At 41.3% G+C, this 24,885-nt stretch overlaps 1 protein-coding gene across 1 annotated transcript in view; it reads right to left on the reverse strand.

Annotated features, from left to right (window-relative positions):
* LOC145413616 (uncharacterized) overlaps positions 1 to 24,885 on the reverse strand; it is a 569,601-nt gene that overhangs the window by 158,827 nt on the left and 385,889 nt on the right. The window contains exon 25 of the mRNA XM_080283270.1: positions 1,969 to 2,151. Within this exon, the coding sequence (XP_080139396.1) occupies positions 1,969 to 2,151 (183 nt within the window). The remainder of the gene's footprint in view (positions 1 to 1,968; positions 2,152 to 24,885) is intronic.

Here is a 24,885-nt window from a genome sequence, read left to right on the forward strand (position 1 = left end):
TTCACCAGCCTGAACCACAATCGGATATCTGTGAGTGAGAGGCATGGTGGCGATGGAAAATTGGTTATACTGCTTAGCAAGTCTGGCTAGGCTGATACTCCGCCAAGCCGAGCTGACAGCCAGCAAAGCTCACGCTTCTCCTGCAGAAGCGGAAATTGCCTGGGTGGAGCGTGATCCCATTTTCTGCACACATTCGCAGGAACTGGCATATGTGCCAGAAAGCACCAGTGACGGTACAGTCGTGCAGAAGCGTGTCGTCAACACATTTCAGTTTCCTGGGCATCTCTGTTGTTGTGTGGTCAAAGCACTTGGTAAAAGCATCCTGCCTTGCACTGTGGCCCATGGGTGTGCACTAGTAGCAGAAGCAGCCCCACAGAGTGATGAAGGTGGTTAGCTTCTTACAGACATTTTGGGTATGAGCAAGCTGTCTGCAAGATGGGTGCCCAGAATGTTGACATCAGACCAGAAGCTGACCAGAAGGGAAACTTCAAGGGCTCTTTTGGTTCATTTCTAGACTGATCCAGCCAGTTTCTTCTGAAGATCTGTGACCCAGGATGAGACATGGGTTCACCAATTTGAACCTAAATCATAGAATCAAAGCAAGCAATGAAACACCACAATTCTCTACCTCCCAAAAAATTTAAGCAAGAAGAATCCATTGGCAAGGTGATGGCCTCAGTGCTTTGGGAATGCTGAGGAAGTTCTCATGACTGACCAGTAATGGGGACTATTATGCATCAGAATTGCGACAGCTGAAAGCAGCAGTCTAGGAGAAACAGGGAGGAAAGCTGTGGGTGGGCATGCAGTTGCTCCAGGATAATGCCCCCAAGTACACAGCACAGGTGGCAGCAGCCAAAACAGCCAACTGCAGCTTGAACTGCTGCCTCACACTCCTTACTCACCTGTCCTGGCTCTGTCTGATTTCTACCTGTTTCCCAAACTGAAATCCTACCTGTACGGTCACCATTTCTGGAATGATGGTGACAAGTCATCCATGCTGCTGAGGTGTATTGAGAGACTCAAGATGCAACCTTCTTCCATGACGGGATAGCAATGCCTGAACATCGGTGGACCAAATGCAATGAACTTAGGAGCCTATGTTGAGAAACTTTACAAGAACAATTTTTCTCGTGACATTTTTTGGGTGAGGCCAAGAACTTTATTTGGACCTACGTAATCCAGGCTGACAGTGACAAAAAATACTCTCTACAAGAGTGTACTGTAAATCTTACAATAATATCTGCACTAGTATCTTCAGTCAACATATCACTGAACATCAACCTAATTGTATTACTAATATTCTATAAAAGAAGGAAAACACTATATTCAATCATCATCATCATCATCTAATCCTGTGTTGCCCCATGAGAAGCATAGGAACCTGGGGCTTGGCAAGTTGGTCCTGACATTTAAAATGAGAGTGACCAGCCTCACTCATCCCTGATTGGAATTACGTGTGCAATAAACAACAACCACCCCTACGATACAACAACCACCCCTACGATATAAATCCGCACGAGCTCAATTTGATTGGAGTGCCATCATTACCCACATTCCTCCCTGTGTGCAGAAAGTGATAAAGAAAGACTGAGGAAACTGAGAATGAATGTTAATAAAGCTTATGCCATTAGGCAAATATGAAACTTATTTGCTACAGTATCTTTTGAAACAATCTACATTCATTAAAAACTCTATCAACTTTTATATGGCACACTTGTTAAATTCTTACTACCTAACCAGCTATGTGAAAGCTTTCTCTTCTTACTACACTGTTAATCTCCAAAGGTAAACTTCCTTCAGTCTGGGTAACATTAGGCAAGTTTACTCAGTCTAGGAAAGATGTTTTCAGGGTGAAAGAATCTAAGTTCACCCCTTACATCCAAGGATATCTTTTTTACTCTACTGTGGCTTATTCCCGGCAATTCTATTCTGCTGAAAGAAGATATCCTCTTTCTTAATTTTACACACCTGTTTAACGGATCCTCCAACAATATTGACCCCTGGGCGCATATGAAGTGCATTCTTCAGTATCTGTGAGAGGTCCAAAAGCTTGGCTTTGGGAATGCAGGTGTCCCGTGGGCGCAGCAAATCAGTTCGACCCACCAAATCTTGGAATTTTCGAACGCCCATAGAAGCCATATGTTCTCGTACCTGTGGAAATTCACACAATAAGCATTTGCTAAGCCTTTGATATTCAGATGCAATGACATCCCTAGCCAAAGATACAAACAGTCCTTTGCTGCCAACATTACTGTATTTTACCATATAGCTCCTGAGGAATCTACATGTGATGGCCTGTGCAAACTGTGTGGAGCAGCTGCAGCATCCACCTGGGAGCCAAATTCCTCTTATTTCTCAGCATCTCACCATGGGGAGGACCCTGGTTCAACCCTAGTGAGTCACTGTCTACTGCAGCACACACCTCCATTATCTGATCTCTTGGCAATCGATAAATTGCTTTAATGATGTGAAAAAACTTACAGCCATTTCCCTTTATTCAGTGCATGCTCCTGCTATAATGATGAAGGTGGCAGGTAAAAACCCCATCACGTGAGCTGGCACATGAACGCTGACTGTCACCTGTCGGAGCCAAGATGTCTTTCTTTTATTTTTATTTATTTATTTATTTATTTTTTTAATGTTAGGAAGAAGGAACCAAAGGCCACATGCCCACAAAAACTGTTCCCTCCAGGAGAAAAACAAAATACTAGATAGAGCCAAATTCAAGATCCGATAATTTTGAGATGCCTGGACACACTGCGTTTGAACGACTGGAGATCATACCTAGCAGGAAATACCGACAGAAGGAGACAGTTCCAGAGATGACCTGTTGCATAAATGAAGGACTGGGAGTAACAGTTAACTCTTGCATTAGAGAGTTGAACAGAAAAGGGATGAGAGTTTGCTGCTAGATGGGTGCTATGTGCCCATCATAGAGGTGGAAGAATGCAAGCAGACAGTTCAGAGGAGCAGTGACCATTGAAGTAGCGATAGAAAAGACATAAGATAAAACAATGCGGTAAAGAGACAGAGGTTGAAGGAAGCCAGTAAGAGGAGGAGAGTTAATGAGACGAAAAGCCTTTGACTCCACCCTATTGAGAAGAGCTGTATGTGGGAAACCTACCCACACATGAGAGTTGTACTCTAAACAGGGGCAGATAAAACCCGTGTATAAAGTCAACAACTGTGCAGGTGTAATGAAGGAATGGAGTCAGCTTAGCACACCTAATCTCTTAGAAGCAGATTTTACAAGAGATATAATATGATCTTTCAAAGATAAGTCCCGAGTGAATGAAACCCCAAGCATGTTCAAGGATGATGCAGGATTAAGCTGAATATTATTAAACATTAGTGGGTACACCTGTGGAAGATACTGTCGGGTTGACAGGTGTAAGAACCGAGTCTTTGATGCATTAAAAACAAGATTATTTTTACTCCAGTCAGAGATACGAGCCAAGTCAGACATTAGGCGTGCCATAGCCTCATCTCTCAATTGTTGAAGGAACTGCTGAGATGGACATCGCGGGAATCAAATGGAAAGGTGAAGGGTGGAGTCATCAGTGTACAAGTGGGTAGGATTAGATGTACAGCTCAGAAGGTAAATGATAAATAAAAGGAAGAGAGTTAGCGATAGGACAGAGCCTTGAGGAACACCACTATCAACAGATCTAGGAGATGAACGATGGCTGTCTACAACAGCGGCTACAGAACAACCAGAAAGGAAGCTATAGATGAAGGAACAGGTAGAAGGATAGAAACAGTGAGAGGGCAGTTTGGAAATTAAAGATTTATGCCAGACTCGATCGAAAGCCTTTGAGATGTCAAGTGCAATGGCAAAGCTTTCACCAAAGTCCCAAAAGGAGGATGACCAGGAGTCTGAAAGGTAGGTGAGAAGATCGCCAGTAGAGCATCCCTGACGGAACCCATGCTGATGATCAGAAAGATGGTTCTGATAGGAAAGATACTTTTAAATTTTTCTATTAAGAATTGACTCAAAAACTTTTGAGATACAGGATGTTAAAGCAACTGGACAATAATTGGAGGGTTGGGAATGGCTACCCTTCTTTGGGACTGCCTGAATGAGAGCAAACTTCCGGCAAGAAGGGAAGGTACAAGTTGAAAGACAAAGGCAAAAGTGTTTGCCTAGGCAGGGTGTAAGCACTGAAGCACAGTTCTTGAGGACAACAGGAGGGACTCCATCAGGCCCATAGTCCTTGTTAGTACTGAGGCCTGAGCTGGCAGAAAATAAATCAGCTGAAGAAATTTTAATGTCAGCCATGAGGAAGTCAGAGGGGGGAAGTGATGGAGGAACAGCACTGGAATCGTCTAAGGTGGAATTGGAGGAGAAAGTCTGAGCATAGAGATCTGCTTTATCAGAAGAAGAAATAGTTACAGAAACATCCAAGTAGAAATGAGGACAGAAAGATGATGAGGTAAAGTTGTTAGAAAGGTTTTTGGCAAGATGCCAGAAGGAGCGGGAAGAATTAGAGTTGGCGAGTTGAGAACATTTAGTACAGATGAATTTATTCTCAGCAGAGCAAAGAACAAACTTAGCTCGATTCCAGGCAGAAACATAAAAAAGATGTGATTCAAGGGTGGGTTGGCTCTGGTACCTTTTATAGGTCCTCTCCTTGCTGCGGACAGCATTAGAACAAATGTGATTAAACCAAGGCTTTCTTGCATTAGTCAAAGGATATGAGAAAGGAATGTATGCTTCCATGCCTGAGAGAATAATCTCCCTAATGCGCAAGGAACACTCAGATGGATCCCAGCCATGGAAGCAAAAATCATTCCAGCGAAAATTAAAGCAGCACTGCCTGAGGGCCTCCCAATCTGCAGCTTCAAAGTACCACAGACAACATTTCTTTGAAAAGGTCCACAGGCCGCACTGGAGCGATAGGACAGGTTAAGGTAATAAGGTTGTGATCAGAGGAGCCCAATGGAGAGAAAAGATTAACAGTGTAAGCAGAAGGATTAGTTGTAAGGAAGAGGTCAAGAATATTGGAGCCCTCCCCAAGGTGGTCAGGGATACGGGTAGGATGCCGTACAAGCTACTCTAGGTCATTAAGGATAGAAAAGATGTAAGCTTGCTCACCAGGTGGATCAGTGAAAGGAGAGGAGAGCCAAAGGTGGTGGTGAACACTGAAGTCTCCTAGAATGGAGATTTCAGAGAGAGGAGAAATCGATAGAAAGTGTTCCATCGTAGAAGTAAGATAGTCAATGAATTTTTGATAGTCAGCAGAATTAGGGGACAGGTAAACAGCGCAGATATATTTAGTCAGAGAATGACAGGAAAGCTGAAGCCACAGTGTAGAGAATTCAGAAGAACTGAGTTCAGGAACATAAGAGCAATATAAGTTGTTGCGTATATATATACACAACAGCCACCTTTGACTTTGAAATGAGTATAGAGAAAGTAAGAGGATACAGAAAAGGGTTTGCTGTCAGTTGCCTCAGACAGCTGAGTCTCAGTTAGGAAAAGAAGGTGAGGTTTAGAGGAGGAGAGGTGGTGCTCAACAGAGCAAAAGTTAGAGGAAAGGCTGCAAATGTTGCAGAAATGAAGAAGTCTGACAAAGTTTACATGAGCAGAAACTCATTCTGACATTTCTGCACAAACCTCATAGCTCCCGTCACTCCTTTGAACAGCCAGGTTTTCTCTCTCTCTCATACAGGTCACAAACATTTACTGTTCAATGTGCTGCATCATTCTCTCACTCCACTCTGTAATATTACAGACCCCCTGCAATTGTTTGTGTGCAGCACTGTACGACTGATTGAAAGGAATCACTGTATGTGTGTGTGTGTGTGTGTGTGTGTGTGTGTGTGTGTGTGTGTGTGTGTGTGTGTGTGTGTATTTAACTAATTTCATTTACCTAACTGTGATATACAGGAAATGAGCTACGCTCGTGGGGTCACGTCTCTGTCTCTCAATAAGTCAAATTTGGCTTCAAATTTGTTTAAGTTTTTAGACGACGATCTCTTTGTCCAGGCTATTCCACAGGTCTACGCATCTACAAGAAAGACAATATTTCCTGATATCCTTCAAGCAGCCTGGCTTCTTCATTTTCATTGTGTCCTCTTGTTACTCTCTTATCCCATACAAACAAATCTTATCTGTCAATTTTATCTACTCCCATCATGGTCCTGAACACTGCAATCATGTCGCTCCTCTCTCTCCTTTCCTCTAAGGAAGGCAAATCCAGCTTTTACAATCTCTCACTGTACGACATCTGCCAGACTAGGAACCATCTTGGCTACTGTTCTTTGTATTCTCTCAATCTTGTAAATATCTTTCTTTTTGTGTGGGGACCACACTACTGCTGCATATTCTAACCTGGGGTGGATCATGGCCACTATCAATTTTTTCATCATCTCCTCATCCATGTAATGAAATGCTACTCTTATGTTAGTCACGAGTTTATACATTTCTCTAACTGTCTTCTTAATAGGTTTTCCAGGTGACAAACTATCCTCGACAAACACTCACAAATCTTTCTCTTCTCTCGCTTTTGTGATTGGTTCATTACCCAACTAATAATTCAGTGATGGCCTCTTGGTACTTTTACTCATGTCCAAAATTTTACGTTTCTTTGCACTGAATTTCATTTCCCACATCTGGCTCCAATCATGTATCCTATCCAAACCCTCCTGCATCATTTTACAGTCCTCCTCAACCTCTATCTTCCTCAAGATCTTTGCATCATAAGCAAACAGACTTGCATAACTGTTCACTCCATCTACCATATCATTTATGTAAATCAGGAACATTACTCGCACCAACACCGAGCCCTGTGAGACTCCACTTGTTACTTCCCTCCATCCAGACATCCTGTCCTTTATTACTGTCCTCATTTGTCTGTCTCTCAAAAAAATCTCTCATGCACTCCAGGTTTCCCTTCAGTCCTCCTATATGATCTAGCTTCCACATCAGTTTCTTATGGGGTACCTTGTTGAAGGCCTTCTCCAAATCTAAATACACACAATCCACCCAACTGTCTCTCCTGTGGCACATCAATGGCTCTTCAGTAAAAGCTCAGCAAGTTGGAAACACATGACCTTCCACTTCTGAATCCAAACTGACTCTCAGCCAAAATATTCAACTTTTCAAAACATTTTATCCACCTATCTTTCAGGATTCTCACAAACAATTTTGTGACCATGCTGGTTAGGGACACTGGTCTATAATTCAGGGGTTCTTCCTTGTTTCCTCCCTTATAAATTGGTACCACACTGGCCCTCTTCCATTCCCGAGGCACCTTCCCCTTTTCCAGGGAACACACAAATTGTGAATGTTATTGCCAGTTGTTCTTTGCATTGCTTCAGTACCCAATTAGGGATTCCATCTGGATCTCGGGCTTTCCTTACGTCTTGGGTTTACAGTAATTTATACACATCCTGTACTTCTACTTTTATATCTATCACTACATTTCTAGTCACTCCTTCCCCTTCCACAAACTCTCTATCTTTAGTGAAAACCGATTGGAAACATTTGTTCATTGTTTCAGTCTGCACTGCAGCAGCTTTATAGACCCCGCCTACTACTCTTGGTTTGGTGATTCCTTGCTTTTGTTTCAATTTGCCATTGACAAATCTATATAAAACAATCTGGGTTCATCCATACATTTGTCTATTATCAATCAATCAATCAATCATTTCCTGTGGCACCCTCAGGGATGCATAGGGCCTCGATGAACTCACACCACCACATCCTATCTTGTGCTAACTCCTCAAGATCTCCCCAACACTCATCTCCAGCTTCCCGTCTCATTGTCCTCACCCACGTCTCTTTTGGCCTTCCTCTACCTCTACTACCAAGTGCCACCTACCCTGGTGTACCTCGTACTATTCCCTGTCTCCTATACACATGTCCTAGCCACTTCCATCGTGAGAATCTAACATATTCATCGATCGGCTGCACTCCCGTTATTTCTCTAATTCTACTATTTGGTATCCTTTCCCACCACTTAACTCCTAATATTCTTCTAAGTGCTTTATTTTCAAACACCAAGAATTTATTTTCCATAGTCACTGTGCTGTACCAAGACTCGTGTCCATAAATTAAGATACTCCTAACCATTACCTTATAAAGTTTGATTTTTGTATGCACAGAGAAATTGTTATTATTCCAAATATTTTTAAGCATTCCCACTGCCTGATTAGCCTTCTTTAACCTTTCCTCGAATTCAAAGTTCAAAGAACCATCCTTGGCTAAATAAGTACCTAAATATTTAAACCTATCAACTTGCTTTACAACCATACCTCCAATTACACATTCCTGCGCATTTTCCATATTCATATTGATTATTTCAGTTTTTCCACAATTAATAACCAAACCCACCTTGCGACCTTCACTCACCAAACAGTCCAACACTCTCTGCATCTCTTCTGGCCCATCACAAATCAAAACTATATCATCTGCATAATCTAAATCCAAAAGTTTCCTGTTCTCTCCCCAAAGTATACCTGCACCGGTTTCTGTTCCAACGCGTTTCATAATGTAATCAATGACCAATATAAATAGTAAAGGCGATAGAACATCACCTTGAATTACTCCGGACTTGACTTCAAACGAATCACTCAGACAACCATCAACCATTACTTTACAAAATGTGTCCTCATGCATGTTCATAATGACCCTCACAAACTCCTCTGGTATTCCATAATGTCTCATGATCTTCCCCATAGTCTCTCTCGAAACACTATCAAAAGCCTTTTCAAAATCAACAAAACAAAGACTTAATGGTACTCTCATTTCATTAACTTGCTGCATCAAATGCCTTACTATAAAGATCTGATCATTGCAACCACGACCCTTTCTAAAACCAGCCTGTTCATCCCTCAGAATACCCTCAACCACTGGCTCCAACCTATTTAACAACACTCTACTGAAAACTTTCAAAGCTATCGGTGACAAAGAGATTCCCCTCCAATTACCACATTCACTAAGGTCTCCCTTCTTCGGAACTTTAACAATTACACCATTCTTCCAAACTGATGGTAGTAACCCCGTCACCCATATCTTATTGAATAGCTTGGTCAAGATCATTATTAATCTATCCCCCTCCACTTTAAACATTTCCGGAAATAAACCATCCTCCCCTGGTGCCTTATTATTCTTTAACTGTTTTACTGCTTTCTCCACTTCTGCAAACCTCAACTCTCCTGTTTCTATATTTAAATCTTCCTGAGCAGACGGTATATCCTCTTCTGGTGGTATTGGTCTATTAAGAACTGTATCAAAATGCTCTTTCCATCTATTTTTAATATCTCCATCTTTGGTCAATAAATTTCCTTCCCTGTCTCTAACTGGTATTTCCTTGCGTTTACCGGCATTACCACTCAGTTCTCTAATCGATTCATATGCTATTCTTTGACTCTGTCCATCATTTTTGTTTATTAAGATTTCAGTCTCTGCAACCTTTTCATCCACACATCTTCTTTTATCTCTCCTAGCTAACCTTCTTACTTCTGAATTCAAACTCCAGTATGCAGCTCTTGCTAATTCAATCTCTTGTTCATCAACGCATTGCATCTCACTCCTCAATTTAGCCTCACCTCTCTTTTTTATCATATCCCACGTTTCCTCTGATATCCATTTCTTTCTCCTGAAGCTATGTCTCCTTCCAATCGTACATTCAGCAGTCTCATGCAAAACTTTGTTCACATCCTCCCACATCTCATCTACACTTCTCTCCCCCTCTTCCAACATTTCCAACACCAAAAACCTATTTCTGCATTCTAATCTGAATTCCTCCTTTTCTTCTCCTTCCCTTCTAAGCTTAACAATATCGTATCTACCAACACCAGATTTTTCCTTCTTCTGATTTTTAAGTTTAAACCTTATTTTTGCAATGCTGAGTTGATGGTCACTACCAATATCCGCTCCCTGTTTAACATGAACATCTAGCAGAGAACTTCTATGCCTCCTACTGATAGCGATGTGATCAATCTGATTTTTATATTTTCCACACGACGACAACCAAGTTGTCTTGTGTATATTGCAATGCTGAAAGAGTGTGCCCCCGATGACTAAGTCATTTGCTAGACAGAAGCTTCCAATCCTCACTCCGTTTTCACTATTATACCTTTTTCAAAGATCCTTTCTTCCTCTACGTATTCTTGTATATTCATTTCTAGTTCTTTTATATTCATCCTTTGTTCTGTTATTACCTCTCTCCAGTTGTTCCATGACGTGTCCCCCTCTTTCTTTGGTATCATACACCTTCTATTAAACCCCTCTCTCCCGTTTTCTTTCCCCCTTACTCTTGGCACATATTTTTCCACTCTCAAAGTACAGAGGTCTAGAAAGATATCCCACTTCCGCTGTCTCTCTCTTTCTCTGAATTTTCTCCAATCTGAATTTTCGTAAAATTTTCTCAAACCTTTTAGTTTGGTTTCCCAAAGTTCTATCTTCCCTCCCTATAAAGCTCATCTCTTGGCACTGCGTTCCCCATTATCATCTGAAACTCAATGACCACATGATCACTTTTTCCTATAGGACACAGATATTTCAAAGATTCAATTACGTTGGGTTCTTTGGTTTGCAGTAAATCTAATCTTGCTGGTGTGTCCTCACCTTGGAATCACATCTCTTCTTGTGTGTGTGTGTGTGTGTGTGTGTGTGTGTGTGTGTGTGTGTGTGTGTGTGTGTGTTCTTACCTAATTCTTACCTAATTGTATCTTTACAGGAATGAGTCAAGATCGTACTGTCCCGTGTCTTAAACCATATTTATCGTACATATCCTTAAATTTGTGAATTGTTTTGGCACACACTATTTCATTCGGTAATGCATTCCAATGATCAACTGCTCTGTTTGGGAAACTGAATTTCCTTACGTCTTTATCACCTCTCTTCTTATGCAGTTTTTTGAAGTGTCCTCTTGCTGATGCTTCCCCATATGTTAAGTAATCATTTATGTCTATTTTCTCCTTCCCTCATACGTGTCAAGTGGGGTTGGTGGAGGATTAGTGCCCCTCCCTGTAAAACAATTAACTCTAAGCCCTTGGCCATCCCGGTTGGGATACATGGCGTCTGGCAATGAATATGAATCATGTCACCTCTTTTCCTTCTCTCCTATAGTGTTGGTAGATTCAGTTTATTTAGTCTTTCTTCGTAGCTTAGATCCCTTAAGCTTGGTATCCATCTTGTAGTGGCCCTTTGAACTTTTTCAATCTTGTCTGTGTGTTTTTTGAGATGAGGACTCCAGACTACTGGTGCATACTCCAGGGTTGGCCTGATGAATGATGTTATTATCCTTCTTAGCATGTCTTCATTTATGTATGTGAATGCTATTCTCATATTTGCAAGCAGTGTATACATGTTCCGTACCTTCTCACTATGTGGTCAGCCGGGGATAATCTGTTATTGATGATCGCACCTAGGTCCTTCTCTCTTTCTGATGTGTGTAGGGTTTTATTTCCTAACGTATAATCCCAATCAGGTCTTTTTCCACTTTTACCAAACTTGATTACATGACACTTGTCCACATTGAATTCCATTTGCCATGTATTACTCCATTCATGAAGTTTATTTAATTCTTTTTGTAGCTCTTTACAAGAGTCTGTGTTAGTAATTCTCCTTTGTATTTTTGCATCATCTGCAAACATATTTAGATAGCTTTCATTTCCAGTGTTACTGTCTAAATCATTTATATACACTAAAAACATGATTGGTGCCAGCACTGAGCCCTGTGGTACTCCACTAGACACTTCTTTCCATGATGAGTAGTTTCCCCTTAGTACTGTTCTCATTTCTCTTTTTATGAGAAAATCTTGCATCCAACAAAACAGTTAGCCTCAAATTCCTCCTTGATGGTACAGTTTCCATAAAAGTCTTTGGTGTGGTACTGTGTCAAATGCTTTCTTGAAATCTAAATAGATACTGTCCACCCATCCTTCTCTTTCCTGTATTGTGTCTGTTACTGTGTGTGTGTGTGTGTGTGTGTAGGTGTGTGTGTACAGTATTTACCTATTTGTAGTATACAGGAATTGAGCAATGCTTGTGTTCTCCTGTCTCCATATCCACATTTATCAAGTCTACCTTTACACACTTGGATGTTTTTCTCATGCACCACCTCTTTGTCTAAGTCGTTCCAAATATTTAAGTATTTACCTAATATACCTAATTGTGATATACATGGAATGTACTATGCTCGTGGGTTTCCGTCGCTTTTTCTCAGTTAGTCAAATTTAGCTTTAAACTCGTTTAAGTTTTTAGACTGAACGATCTCTTTGTCCAGGCTATTCCATAAGTCTATACTTCTGTAAGGAAAGCTATATATCTTAATATCCTTCAAGCAGCTTGACTTTTTCAATTTCATTCCGTGTCCTCTTGTTGCTCTCTTATCCCATACAAACAGATCTTCTTTGTCAATTTTATCCACTCCCACCATGGTCCTGAACACTGCAATCATGTCTCCCCTCTTTCTCCGTTCCTCTATGGAAGGCAAATCCAGTTTTTCCAGCCTCTCTCTGCATGACAGGTCTGTCAGACTCGGGACCATCTTGGTTGCTGTTCTTTGTATTCTCTCAATTTTGTTTATATCTTTCTTTTTGTGTGGGGACCACACTACCGCTGCATATTCTAACCTGGGGCGGATCATGGCGACTGTCAATTTTTTCATCATCTCCTCATCCATGTAATGAAATGCTACTCTTATGTTAGTCAAGAGTTTATAAGTCTCTCCAACAATCTTGTTAATGTGCTTTTCTGGTGACAAACTATCTTGGACCAGCACTCCCAAATCTTTCTCTTCTCTCCTTTTTGTGATTAATTCATTACCCAACAAATAATTCAGTGATGGCCTCTTTGTACTTTTACCCATTTCCAATATTTTACATTTCTTTACATTAAATTTCATTTCCCACGTCTGGCTCCAATCGTGTATCCTATCCAAATCCTCCTGCAGTATTTTACAATCCTCCTCAACCTGTACCCTCCTCAAGATCTTTACATCATCAGCAAACAGACTTGCATAACTGTTCACTCCATCTACCATATCATTTATGTAAATCAGGAACATTACTGGCGCCAACACTGAGCCTTGAGGGACTCCACTTGTTACTTCCCTCCATCCAGACATCCTATCCCTTATTACTGTCCTCATTTGTCTGTCTCTCAAAAAGTCTCTCATCCATTCCAGAAGTTTCCCCTTCAGTCCTCCTATATATTCTAGTTTCCACATTAGTCTATTATGAGGTACCTTGTCAAAGGCCTTCTCTAAGTCTAAGTACACACAATCCACTCAACCATCTCTCTCCTGTACCACGTCAATCGCTCTTGAGTAAAAGCTCAACAAGTTAGAAACACATGGCCTTCCACTTCTGAATCCAAACTGACATTCAGCCAAAATTTTCATCTCTTCCAGATATTTTATCCATCTGTCTTTCAGGATTCTCTCAAACAATTTTGCAACCATTCTGGTTACAGACACTGGTCTATAATTCAGGGGTTCTTCCCTGTTTCCTCCCTTGTAAATTGGTGCCACATTTGCCCCCTTCCATTCTTGTGGCACTTTCCCCTCTTCCAGCGAGCATACGATTAAACTGTGAATTTTATCCGCCAGTTGTTCTCTGCATTCCTTCAGTGCCCAATTAGAAATTCCATCAGGTCCTGGGGCTTTCCTTACATCTTGAGTTTCCAGTAATTTATACACTTCCTGTACCTCCACTTTTATATCTTTCATCACCGGAACATTTCTAATCACTCCCTCCCCATCCACAAGCTCCTTTTCTTTGGTGAAAACTGACTGAAAACGTTTGTTCATTATTTCTGCTTGCATTGCCGGATTCTTAAAGACCTCTCCTTCTACTTTCAGTTTGGTGATTCCTTCCTTTTGTTTCAGTTTGCCATTAACAAATCTATAAAACAGTTTGGGTTCATCCTTGCATTTGTCTATTATACCTTTTTCAAAATTCCTTTCTTCTTCTCTACGTATTCTTGTGTATTCATTTCTTGTTCTTTTATATTCTTCCTTTGTTCTGTTGTTACCTCTCTTTCTCCAATTGTTCCACGCCTTATCTCTCTCTTTTTTTTGCTATCATACACCTTCTATTAAACCACTCCTTTTTCCTGTTTTCTTTCCCTCTTACTCTTGGTACAAATTTGTCCACTCCCAAATTATAGAGGTCTAGAAAGATATCCCACTTCCTCTGTATCTCTCTTGTTTCTCTGAATTTTCTCCAATCCGCATTTTCAAAAAAGTTTCTCAATCCTGTAAAATTTGTTTTCCCAAAGTTGTATCTTCCCTGTCTATGAAGCTCGTCTCTTGCCTTGACGTTCCCTGTTAACATCTGGAACTCAATGACCACATGATCACTTTTTCCTAAAGGACAGAGATATTTCAATGATTCTATTACATCGGGTTCTTTGGTGAACAGTAAATCTAACCTTGCTGGTGTGTCCTCACCTCGAAACCGTGTCTCTTCTTTGACTCATTGCGTTATCACATTATTCATTATTATATTTAATAACATAGTGCCCCACGAATCCTCGCCACCTCCCGAGTACCATTCCTCCCAGTTCACCTCTTTACAGTTAAAGTCACCCACCAAAATTACATTATTGCTTTTCTCAATTATTTTTTGCAAATAGCTAGCCATATCTGACAATATCTCATGGTATTTGTCATCCTTCCATGCTCTCGTCTTTGAGGGAACATACACTACCGCCATATCTCCCTTAACATTCTCTCCAGTTTCTAATTTCATATACTGTATATCACTTCAGCCCTGCCTTCTCCCATTTCCACAGTATCTACATTTATGTTGTTCTTCACTGCTATCATCACTCCTCCTCCCTTTTTTTCTTTTCTGTCTTTTGTCCACAGTTTGTATTTGCCATCTCCCAAATGAACATCAATATCTTCTCTTAATTTGGTCTCTACAAAGCACATGCCATCAGGTTCATGTTCTCTCAAGAAATCGTTAATTTCAATCCTTGTCGATATGAAACCATCAACATTAGTATATATCACCTTCAAATTATTTTTGACGTTTTTAATACCCTCTTCTCTCCTACTCTCTGTCCGTACCACTTCCTCAACTTCTGATCTTTCACAGCCATCCCCCTTAGTTTCCTTCACTTCTATTTCCTTAAATACCACTTCCTTACTTTCATATCCATTACTCTCCAAAAAAAAAGTATTACATTCTTCCTCTGTCCTCTTATCATTTTTTTCCTTTACTTCTTCCTTTAATGATTTTAAAACTTCTCTTTCTTCTTCACTCAGATCTTTTCTTATTATAATATTTTCCATCCCCGCCTCTTTGCTTAATTTCCTGGTCACTTTAAGTATCTCATTTATTACACTTTCTGGTGTAAACTTGACTCTCATTGGTCTTGTTTCCCCTTTCTTAAAAGGCCCTATCCTCCTTACTTCCTCAATTTCTTTTACCCACTTGTCTCCTTCGGGGTCAATCTTGACTAATATTCCTCTCACCAGGTTCGTGTCTCTCTCGAGTCTTACGAACCTAACTTTTTCTTCCTCTTCCCTGTTTCCAAATACTACCACACATCTGTTCCTTTCTACAGTTTCTCTCAGTATTTTCTCTTTTTTCTTCAGTATTTTCACTACATTTTCTTCCATTTTTTTCTTGTTCATTTCCCTTTCTTCCTGGATGATCTCTCTTAAGCTGACCACTTCTTTCTGTTCTTCTTCTATGTGTGCCCACTTTGCCTTATGCTCTTCTAATACACTACTCACCTTCTCCGTTTTATTAGTACTGTACTCTCTTCTAGTTTCCTCCTCAATTCAACATTTTCACGCTTCAAATTTCTAATCTCTTCATTCGCCGTTTCATTGGATTGGATCACACTCTGTATGGTAGTATCCGTATTTTCAGACACACCCTTTATCACTAGATTCTCTACTTTCTTTTCAAGTTCACTAATCCTCATAATTACTGTTTTAACCAGGTCCATGACATTGGTATTTGTATCAAATCCTTGAAATTCGAGTCCCTCATTGTTTACATTTTCGGCCATGTTTGATGTTGGTTAAGTACCAAAACAGCTGTTACCGAAAAAAACTACAAACATTCATGTATACTCTAGCCAATAAATCTTCACATTTTTGGTAGTCTATTAACTTTCATTATCTTAAATTTAAAACAAGACCTTAGGAGACAGGACAGACAAAATTCCTGAAACTACTTAAGGTTAGCAGTGATGGCTGGGACATCTGCTCTCTCCGGCTGTTTCTCCGTGTGTGTGTGTGTGTAATTCACCGGGTCGGTCAGGATCACTTGATGGTCGTGATGGTTAGCTTTTACCCTCCCGGAAGGGAGCTGAGAGCTCATATAGTCCAATCTAAGGGCAAGGCTGTGACCTTCACACACACACACACACACACACACACACACACACACACACACACACACCCATCCCCTTGCTCAAGGGGGACAGTAACCACCCACTTCGTCAGTGAAACTTTTCGCAACCTGAGCGAGGCGCGAACTCCCGCCCACCAGTTGGCAAGCGGGAACGTTACCACTGCACCAGCGAGCGGTGTGTGTGTGTGTGTGTGTGTGTGTGTGTGTGTGTGTGTGTGTGTGTGTGTGTGTGTGTGTGTGTGTGTGACTCCATCCTGCTGAGAAAAGCGGTATGTGGAGAGCTTCCCCACACATGAGAGTTGTACTCTAAACAGGGGCGGATAAAACCCATGTATAAAGTCAACTAATGTGCAGGGGTAAAGAAGGCACGGAGTCGGCTTAGCACGCCTCATCTCTTGGAAGCAGATTTTACAAGAGATGCAATATGATCTTTCCATGAGTGAATGAAACCCCAAGCATGCTCAAGGATGATGCAGGATTAAGCTGAATATTATTAAACATTAGTGGGTACTCCAGAGGAAGATTTTGAAGGGTTAATAGGAGTAAAAACTGAGTCTTTGATGCATTACAAACAAAAAGATTATTTTTACCCCAGTCAGAGATATGAGCCAAATCAGACATTAGGTGTGCCATAGCCTCATCCCTTGTTTGTTGAAGTAACTGCCGAGATGGATGCTGAAGAAACCAAATGGAAAGGTGAAGGGTGGAATCATCTGCGTATGAGTGGACAGGGTTAGATGTACAGCTTAGATCACTGATGAATAAAAGAGAGTTGGTGATAGGACAGAGCTCTGAGGAATGCCACTGTTGATAGATCTAGGAGAAGAACGATGGTTGTCTACAACAGTGGCTATAGAACGACCAGAAAGGAAGTTATAGTTAAGGAACAGATAGAAGGATAGAAACTGTAAGAGGGCAGTTTGTGAATTAAAGATTTATGCCAGACTCAATCAAATGCCTTTGAGATGTCAAGTGCAATGGTAAAGCTTTCACCAAAGTCCCAAAAGGAGAATGACCAGGAGTTTGAAAGTAGGTGAGATGATCGCCAGTGGAGCGTCCCTGACGGAACCCATACTGACGATCAGAACGAAGGATGTGATTGTAAAGATACTTTAAAATTTTTCTGTTAAGAACAGATTTAAAAACTTTTGAGACACAGGATGTTAATGCAATTGGACAATAGTTAGAGGGTTGGGAATGGTCATCCTTCTTTGGGACTGGCTGAATGAGAGCAAACTTCCAGCAAGAAGGAAAGGTACAAGTTGAAAGACAAAGGCAAAAAGTTTACCTAGCCAGGGTGTAAGCCCAGAAGCACAGTTCTTGAGGACAACAGGAGGGACTCCATCAGGCCCATAAGCCTTGTTAGTATTAAGGCCAATGACAGCAGAAAATACATCAGCTAATTTTAATGTCAGCCATGAGGAAGTCAGAGGTGGAAAGTGATGGAGGAACACCACCGGAATCGTCTAAGGTGGAATTGGAGGAGAAAGTCTGCTTTATCTGCAGAAGAAATAGCCATCAGAGTAGAAAAGAGGAGGGAAGGATGATGAGGTAAAGTTGTTAGAAAGGTTTTAGGCAAGGTGCCAGAAGAAGCAGGAAGAAATCGAGTTGGAGAGTTGAGAGCATTTAGTATGGATGAAATTGTTTTTTGCAGAGAGAAGAACAGACTTAACACGATTCCGGGCAGAAACATAAACAAGATGTGATTCAGGGGTGGGTTGGCTCCGGTACCTTTTATAGGCCCTCTCCTTGTTGCGGACGGCATTAGAACAAATGTGATTAAACCAAGGCTTTCTTGCATTAGTCAAAGGATATGAGAAAGGAATGTATGCTTCCATGCCTGAGAGAATAACCTCCGTAATGCGCAAAGGAACACTCAGATGGCACCCGGCCATGGAAGTAATAATCATTCCAGGGAAAATCAAGGAAGTACTGCCTGAGGGCCTCCCAATCTGAAGCTCCAAAGTGCCACAGACGACATTTCTTTGGTGGGTCCACAGGCTGTACTGGAGCGATAGGACAGGTTAAGGTAATAAGGTTATGATCGGAGGAGCCCAAAGGAGAGAAAAGATTAACAATGTAGGCAGAAGGATTAGTTGTATGGAAGAGGTCAAGTATGTTGAAGCTCTCTCCAAGGTGGTCAGGGATATGGGTAGGGTGCTGTACAAGCCGCTCTAGGTCATTATGGATAGAAAAGATGTAGGCTTGTTCACCAAGTGATCGGTGAAAGGAGAGGAGAGCCAAAGGTGGTGGTGAACACTGAAATCTCCTAGAATGGAAATTTCAGAGAAAAGAGAAATGGACAGAATTGTTCCATCATAGAAGTAAGATAGCAGTAGAATTTTTCATAGTCAGTAAAATTAGGTGATAAGTAAACAGTGCAGATATATTTAGTCAGAGAATGACAGGAGAGTTGAAGCCAGAGAGTAAAGAATTCAGAAGAATCAAGTTCAGGAACACAAGAGAAAGATAGGTCGTTGTGTACATATACACAACAGCCACCTTTGGCTTTGAAATGAGTATAGAGAAAGTAGGAGGATATAGAAAAGAGTTTGCTGTCAGTTGCCTCAGACGGCTGAGTCTGTTAAGTAGAGAAAGTGAGGAGAGGTGGTGTTCAACAGAGAGAAAGGTAGAGGAAAGGCCGCAAATGTTGCAGAAATGAAGAAGTGAGTCAGACAGTGGTTCCAGGCATGGTGAGTCATCACTGGGAGAAGGGCAGATGGTGGGGGCATTTATGGTCCCCTCCCCCCCAGGCATGGTTATAGTACGTCATTTTTTTTTAATTCTGAAAAGGTAGTGTAGTGTGTACTGTGCATGTAGATTGGTGTTGACAGTTAGAGATACCTGTATTGGAGAGCATGCTGGCCTACTCTCTGTGTAACTGAAACACAAAAAATGTTCAGAAAAGGGGGATGGTCAGGAACTAGTCCCAAGGGCTGATGAAACGGGAGCTCTGGTTCTCCCTGTCATCAACTTTCCATCCACCTTGGGAGTACTGCCCTGCTTGACTGGTGCTACAGTCTACTCCCATGTGGCTGATGGGTCTGCTGGGTCAAGCATGACCAATTATGAGCAACAACAACATAGCTACTGCAGTAGTGTACAATTACGTAAGCCATGTTGTGTCAACCCCAGACTCACTGACACTACCCCTATTACTGACAGAGGATATGAACCCAGATTATTATCTCCTACGACTTGTACATATTCATTTTTTTTTTCCCTCTGATATTCTCAAGAGTGACCTACTGGTCACCTTTGCATACAATGGCTGGATTGAGCAGCCTAGAATGGAACCCCTATGCAACTGACAGGGCAATAAAGGTATGGATGATGAATGGATGAATGGACAGATGGATGGATGGATTTGCTAATCTCACCTCATATTTAGGTGGGAATATGGGTCGGGATGATAATACTGTAATGACGCAATGATGATGGTTATGATAATTAAACTACTTATGCTACTTTTCTCCATCTTTTACTTGGGAAATAATGCTGGGATGATTATCAGATGACAGCAACAATAACAGTAACTATGAATGTGACTATAACTGTGACTGTGTTACTGTCAGTGATGGTGATGGTGGTGACAAATGCAATGATGATGATGACAATGATGATGACAGTAACAGTGATGATGATGACTATGACACTGGCATAGTATTGGTGGTGGTGGTGACAATGGCAATGATGACAATGATGATGATGCTATGACACTGACACAGATGGTGGCAGTGATGGTGACAATGGCAATGATGACTGACATTGGTGGAGGTGGTGGCAGTGGTGGTGAAAATGGAGACGATGAAGATGATGATGATGATGGATGATGATGATGATGGCTATGACACTGGCATAGGTGGTAGTGGTGGTGCTGGCAATGCCGACAACGGCAGCAGCAACGACGACAATGATGATGATAATGATGATGATGATGATGATGATGATAATGATGATGATGATGATGATAATGATGATGATGAGTGTGACTAAGACCAAGGAGCTGGATGAAGTGTTTGGTCCTCGGCCTTTGATTGACGCTGCAAGCAATGGTGAGTAGGACAAAGGGTAGGACGCAGCTGGGGAAGGCAGCAGGTGTGTCGCAGTTGACTGCTGAAAAGCTGGAGGCCTCAAGAGATATAGGAATGGATTTTGCTATTGATTTGAGAAATACAATTATATATGAGTGTGTCACCCCACATGAATGGCTGAAGAGTGTGATTGCAAATGTGTACAGGGGGAAGGGTGATGCCTTGGAAAAAGAAAATTAGAAAGGCATACACCTTTTGGACCAGATAATAATGGTAATGGAGAGAGTCCTAGAAGGTACGATAAGGGACAAAGCCAATACTGATGAGATGAAATTTGGGTTTAAACCAGGCAAAGGGACCACTGATCCCATGTTCATTATCTGATGGCTTCAGGAAAAATATATAGGAAAGAAAATGAAGTTGTACTTTCCTCCTGTTGATCTGGAGAAGGTTTGAGAGAGTCTCTGGGGCGGTGAAGTGGGCCATGAGAAAGCTTGGGATTGAGAAGTGGCCGATCTGAGCCGTTATGGCTATGCATGTGGACGCTCAAAGTTTGAGCCTCAAACCCAGGTGAGAGTGACAAGCTTCCTGTGACTGTTGGCATGCACCAGAGATCAATCCTGAGCCCTTATGTTTGTCATGGTGCTTGAAGCCCTCTATGAGACTTCAGAAATGGACTCCCATGGGAGATTTTGTATTTATCTAGTTGTATTTACCTAGTTGTGATATACAGGAAATGAGCTACACTCATGGGGTCCTGTCTCTGTTTCTCATTAAGTCAAATTTTGCTTTGAACTCGTTTAAGTTTTTAGACTGGACGATCTCTGTCCAGGCTATTCCACAGGTCTATGCATCTAAAAGGAAAACTATATTTCTTGATGTCCTTCAAGCAGCTTGGCTTCTTCATTTTCATTCTGTGTCCTCTGGTTACTCTCTTATCCCATACAAACAGATCTTCTTTGTCAATTTTATCTACTTCCATCATGGTCCTGAACACTGCAATCATGTTGCCCCTCTCTCTCCTTTCCTCTAAGGAAGGCAGATCCAGCTTTTCCAGCCTCTCTCCGTACGACATCTGCCAGGCTGAGGACCATCTTGGTTGCTGTTCTTTGTATTCTCTCAACCTTGTTAATATCTTTCTTTTTGTGTGGGGACAGCATCACTGTCGCATATTCTAACCTGGGGCGGAACATGGCCACTATCAATTTTTTCATCATTTCCTCAACCATGTAATGAAATGCTACTCTTAACGTTATTCAAGAGTTTGTACATCTCTCTAACCGTCTTGTTAATGTGTTTTTCAGGTGAAAAACTATCCTGGACCTGCACTCCCAAATCTTTCTCTTCTCTCGCTTTTGTGATTGGTTCATTACCCATCAAATAATTCAGTGATGGCCTCTTGGTACTTTTACCCATTTCCAATATTTTACATTTTTTTGTGTTGAATTTCATTTCCCACATCCGGCTCCAATCATGAATCCTATCCAGATCCTCCTGCAATATTTTACAGTATTCTTCAACTTCTACCTTCCTCATGATCTTTGCATCATCAGCAAACAGACTTACGTAACTGTTCATTCTATCTATTGTACCATATCATTTACGTAAATCAGGAACATTACTGGCGCCAACAATGAGCCCTGTGGGACTCCACTTGTTACATCACTCCATTCAGACATCCTGTCCTTTATTACTGTCTTCATATGTCTGTCTCTCAAAAAGTCTCTCATCCACTCCAGGTTTCCCTTCAGTCCTCCTATAAGCTCTAATTTCCACATTAGTCGCTTGTGGGGAACCTTGTCAAAAGCTTTCTCCAAATCTAAATACACACAATCCACCCAACTGTCTCTCTCCTGCACCACATCAATCGCTCTTGAGTAAAAGCTCAACAAGTTGGAAACATATAACCTTCCACTTCTGAATCCAAACTGACTTTCAGCCAAAATGTTCATCTCTTCCAGATATTTTATCCATCTATCTTTCTGGATTCTCTCACACAATTTTGCGACCATGCTGGTCAGGAACACTGGTCTGTAATTCAGGGGTTCTTCCGTTTCCTCCCTTAATAATTGGTACAACATTTGCCCTCTTCCATTCCCGAGGCACCTTACTCTCTTCCAAAGAACACACAATTAAACTGTGAATCTTATCTGCCAGTTGTTCTCTGCATTCTTTCAGTACCCAATTTGAGATTTCATCCGGTCCTGGGGCTTTCCTTACATCTTGAGTTTCCAGTAATTTATACACTTCCTGCACTTCAACTTTTATATCTTTTATCACTACATATCCAGTCACTCCCTCCCCCTCCACAAAATCCCTTTCTTTAGTGAAAACTGACTGAAAACATTTGTTCATTATTTCAGCTTGCATTGCCGCATCTTTATAGGCCTCTCCTTCTACTCTCAGTTTGGTGATTCCTTCCTTTTGTTTCAATTTGCAAGTGACAAATCTATACAAAAATTTGGGTTTTTCCTTACATTTGTCTATTATACCTTTTCCAAAATTCCTCTCTACATACTCTTGTATATTCATTTCTATTTCTTTTATATCTTTCCTTTCTTCTGTTATTACCTCTCTTTCTCCAGTTGTTCCATGCCATGTCCCTCTTTTTTTTGCTATCATACACCTTCTATTAAACCACTCCTTTTTCCTGTTTTCTTTTCCACTTACTCTTGGAACACATTTTTCCACTCCCGAATTACTGAGGTCTAGAAAGATATCCCACTTCCTCTGTATCTCTCTTGTTTCCCTGAATTTTCTACAATCCACATTTTCTAAAAATTTCTCAATCCTGTAAAGTTTGTTTTCTCAAAGTTGTATCTTCCCTGCCTATAACGCTCGTCTCTTGGCACCACATTCCCTATTATCATCTGGAACTCAATGGCCACATGATCACTTTTTCCTACAGGACACACATATTTCAAAGATTCAATTATGTTAGGTTCTTTGGTTGGCAGTAAATCTAGTCTTGCTGGTGTGTCATCACATCAAAATCATGTCACTTCTTTGACCCACTGGATCATTACATTATTCATTGCTATAATTAACAACATAGTTCCCCACGAATCTTCACTGCCTCCTGAGTCCCATTCCTCCCAGTTCACCTCTTTACAATTAAAATTACCCATTAGAATTGTATTGTTGCTTTTCTCAATCACTTTCTGTAGATAACTAACCATGTCTGACAAAATCTCCTGGTATTCATCGTCATTCCATGCCCTTGTCTTAGGGGAAACATATACTACTGCCATATCTCTCTTGTCATTCTCTTCAGTTTCTAATTTCATATTTATCACTTCAGCCCTACCCTCTCCCATTTCCACAGTATCCACATGTTGTTCTTCACTGCTACCATCACTCCTCCTCCCATTTCTTTCTTTTCTGTCTCTTCTCCACAGTTTGTATTTACCATCTCCCATGTGGATATCAATATCCTCTCTTAACTTGGTCTCTACAAAGCACATAACATCTGGTTCATGTACTCTCAAGAGTGTACACTGATGACTTGGCAATGATTGCAGAGAATGAAAGGGAGGTGGCAAAAAGATATGGGAAATGGAGAGATGGAATGGGACACATGGGTTCGAGAGTACCAGTAAATGAGGATAAAACACAAGTAATGATATCTAGGGCTCATGGCAGTACAGTTAAATCAAAGCAAGTGTGGCCATGTACATTTTCCCACAGGGGTGTGAGAAGTAACTCCATCCTGTGCAATGTTTGTGACAAGTGGGTGCATTAAAAGTATTAGAGGCAGTGGGTGAGATAATGCTGATTTCGTGTGTGTGGTATGTCAATGAGAGCAGGAAGAGACTGTCAGGTGTGAAAGGACTGATCTTGCTGGCGAGCCTCGAGTGTGTTTAGGAGTTTTGTTATTTGGGGGACATGTTATGTGCTCGAGGTGAGACTGGTGCTAGCCCTGTGGTTAGGATAAGGAATGGTTGGAGAAGTTTAGGAAGCTGTTGCTTTTCCTGGCAATGAGAGGGCTCTTCCTCTGTGCTAAGGGATCTTTGTATGCAGCATGTGTAATGCTGTATGGTCATGACACATGGGCAGTAAAGGAAGTTGATATTCATAAGCTCAAACGTACAGAAGTGAGAATGAGTAGATGGATGTGTAGTGCATCCTTGAATGCAGGGCCCAGGTGGAGGAACCAAGGATTACGACTAAATATCTGAGAGGATGGTAGGGAGTAAAATGTATTTACACTCAACCCCCTGCTATCACGCGTTCAGCTATCACGCTTATCTGCTATCACGCACACATCAAATGCACAACCATACATGCTATCATGCACCCCAAGACCGCTATCATGCGTCGAGTTTGAAGACAGGCTAAGCGAAACTTATTCACACGGCACTTCATACAAGGTTTGCAGAGAATACGATGGTTAATCGGAACGGTAAGGTGGTAAAATTCCCGATTATAGCAAGGGCATGCATCTGAACGGATTCCTGCCGAGGACACGACGGGCAAAACAGTGACCAAAACCCATTCGGCTCGAAAGAATATATCGTAC

This window comes from Coenobita brevimanus, chromosome 97 (assembly GCF_032717465.1).
Source record: "Coenobita brevimanus isolate Jiangsu-jjx chromosome 97, ASM3271746v2, whole genome shotgun sequence".
In the NCBI taxonomy this organism is placed as follows: Eukaryota; Metazoa; Arthropoda; class Malacostraca; order Decapoda; family Coenobitidae; genus Coenobita; species Coenobita brevimanus.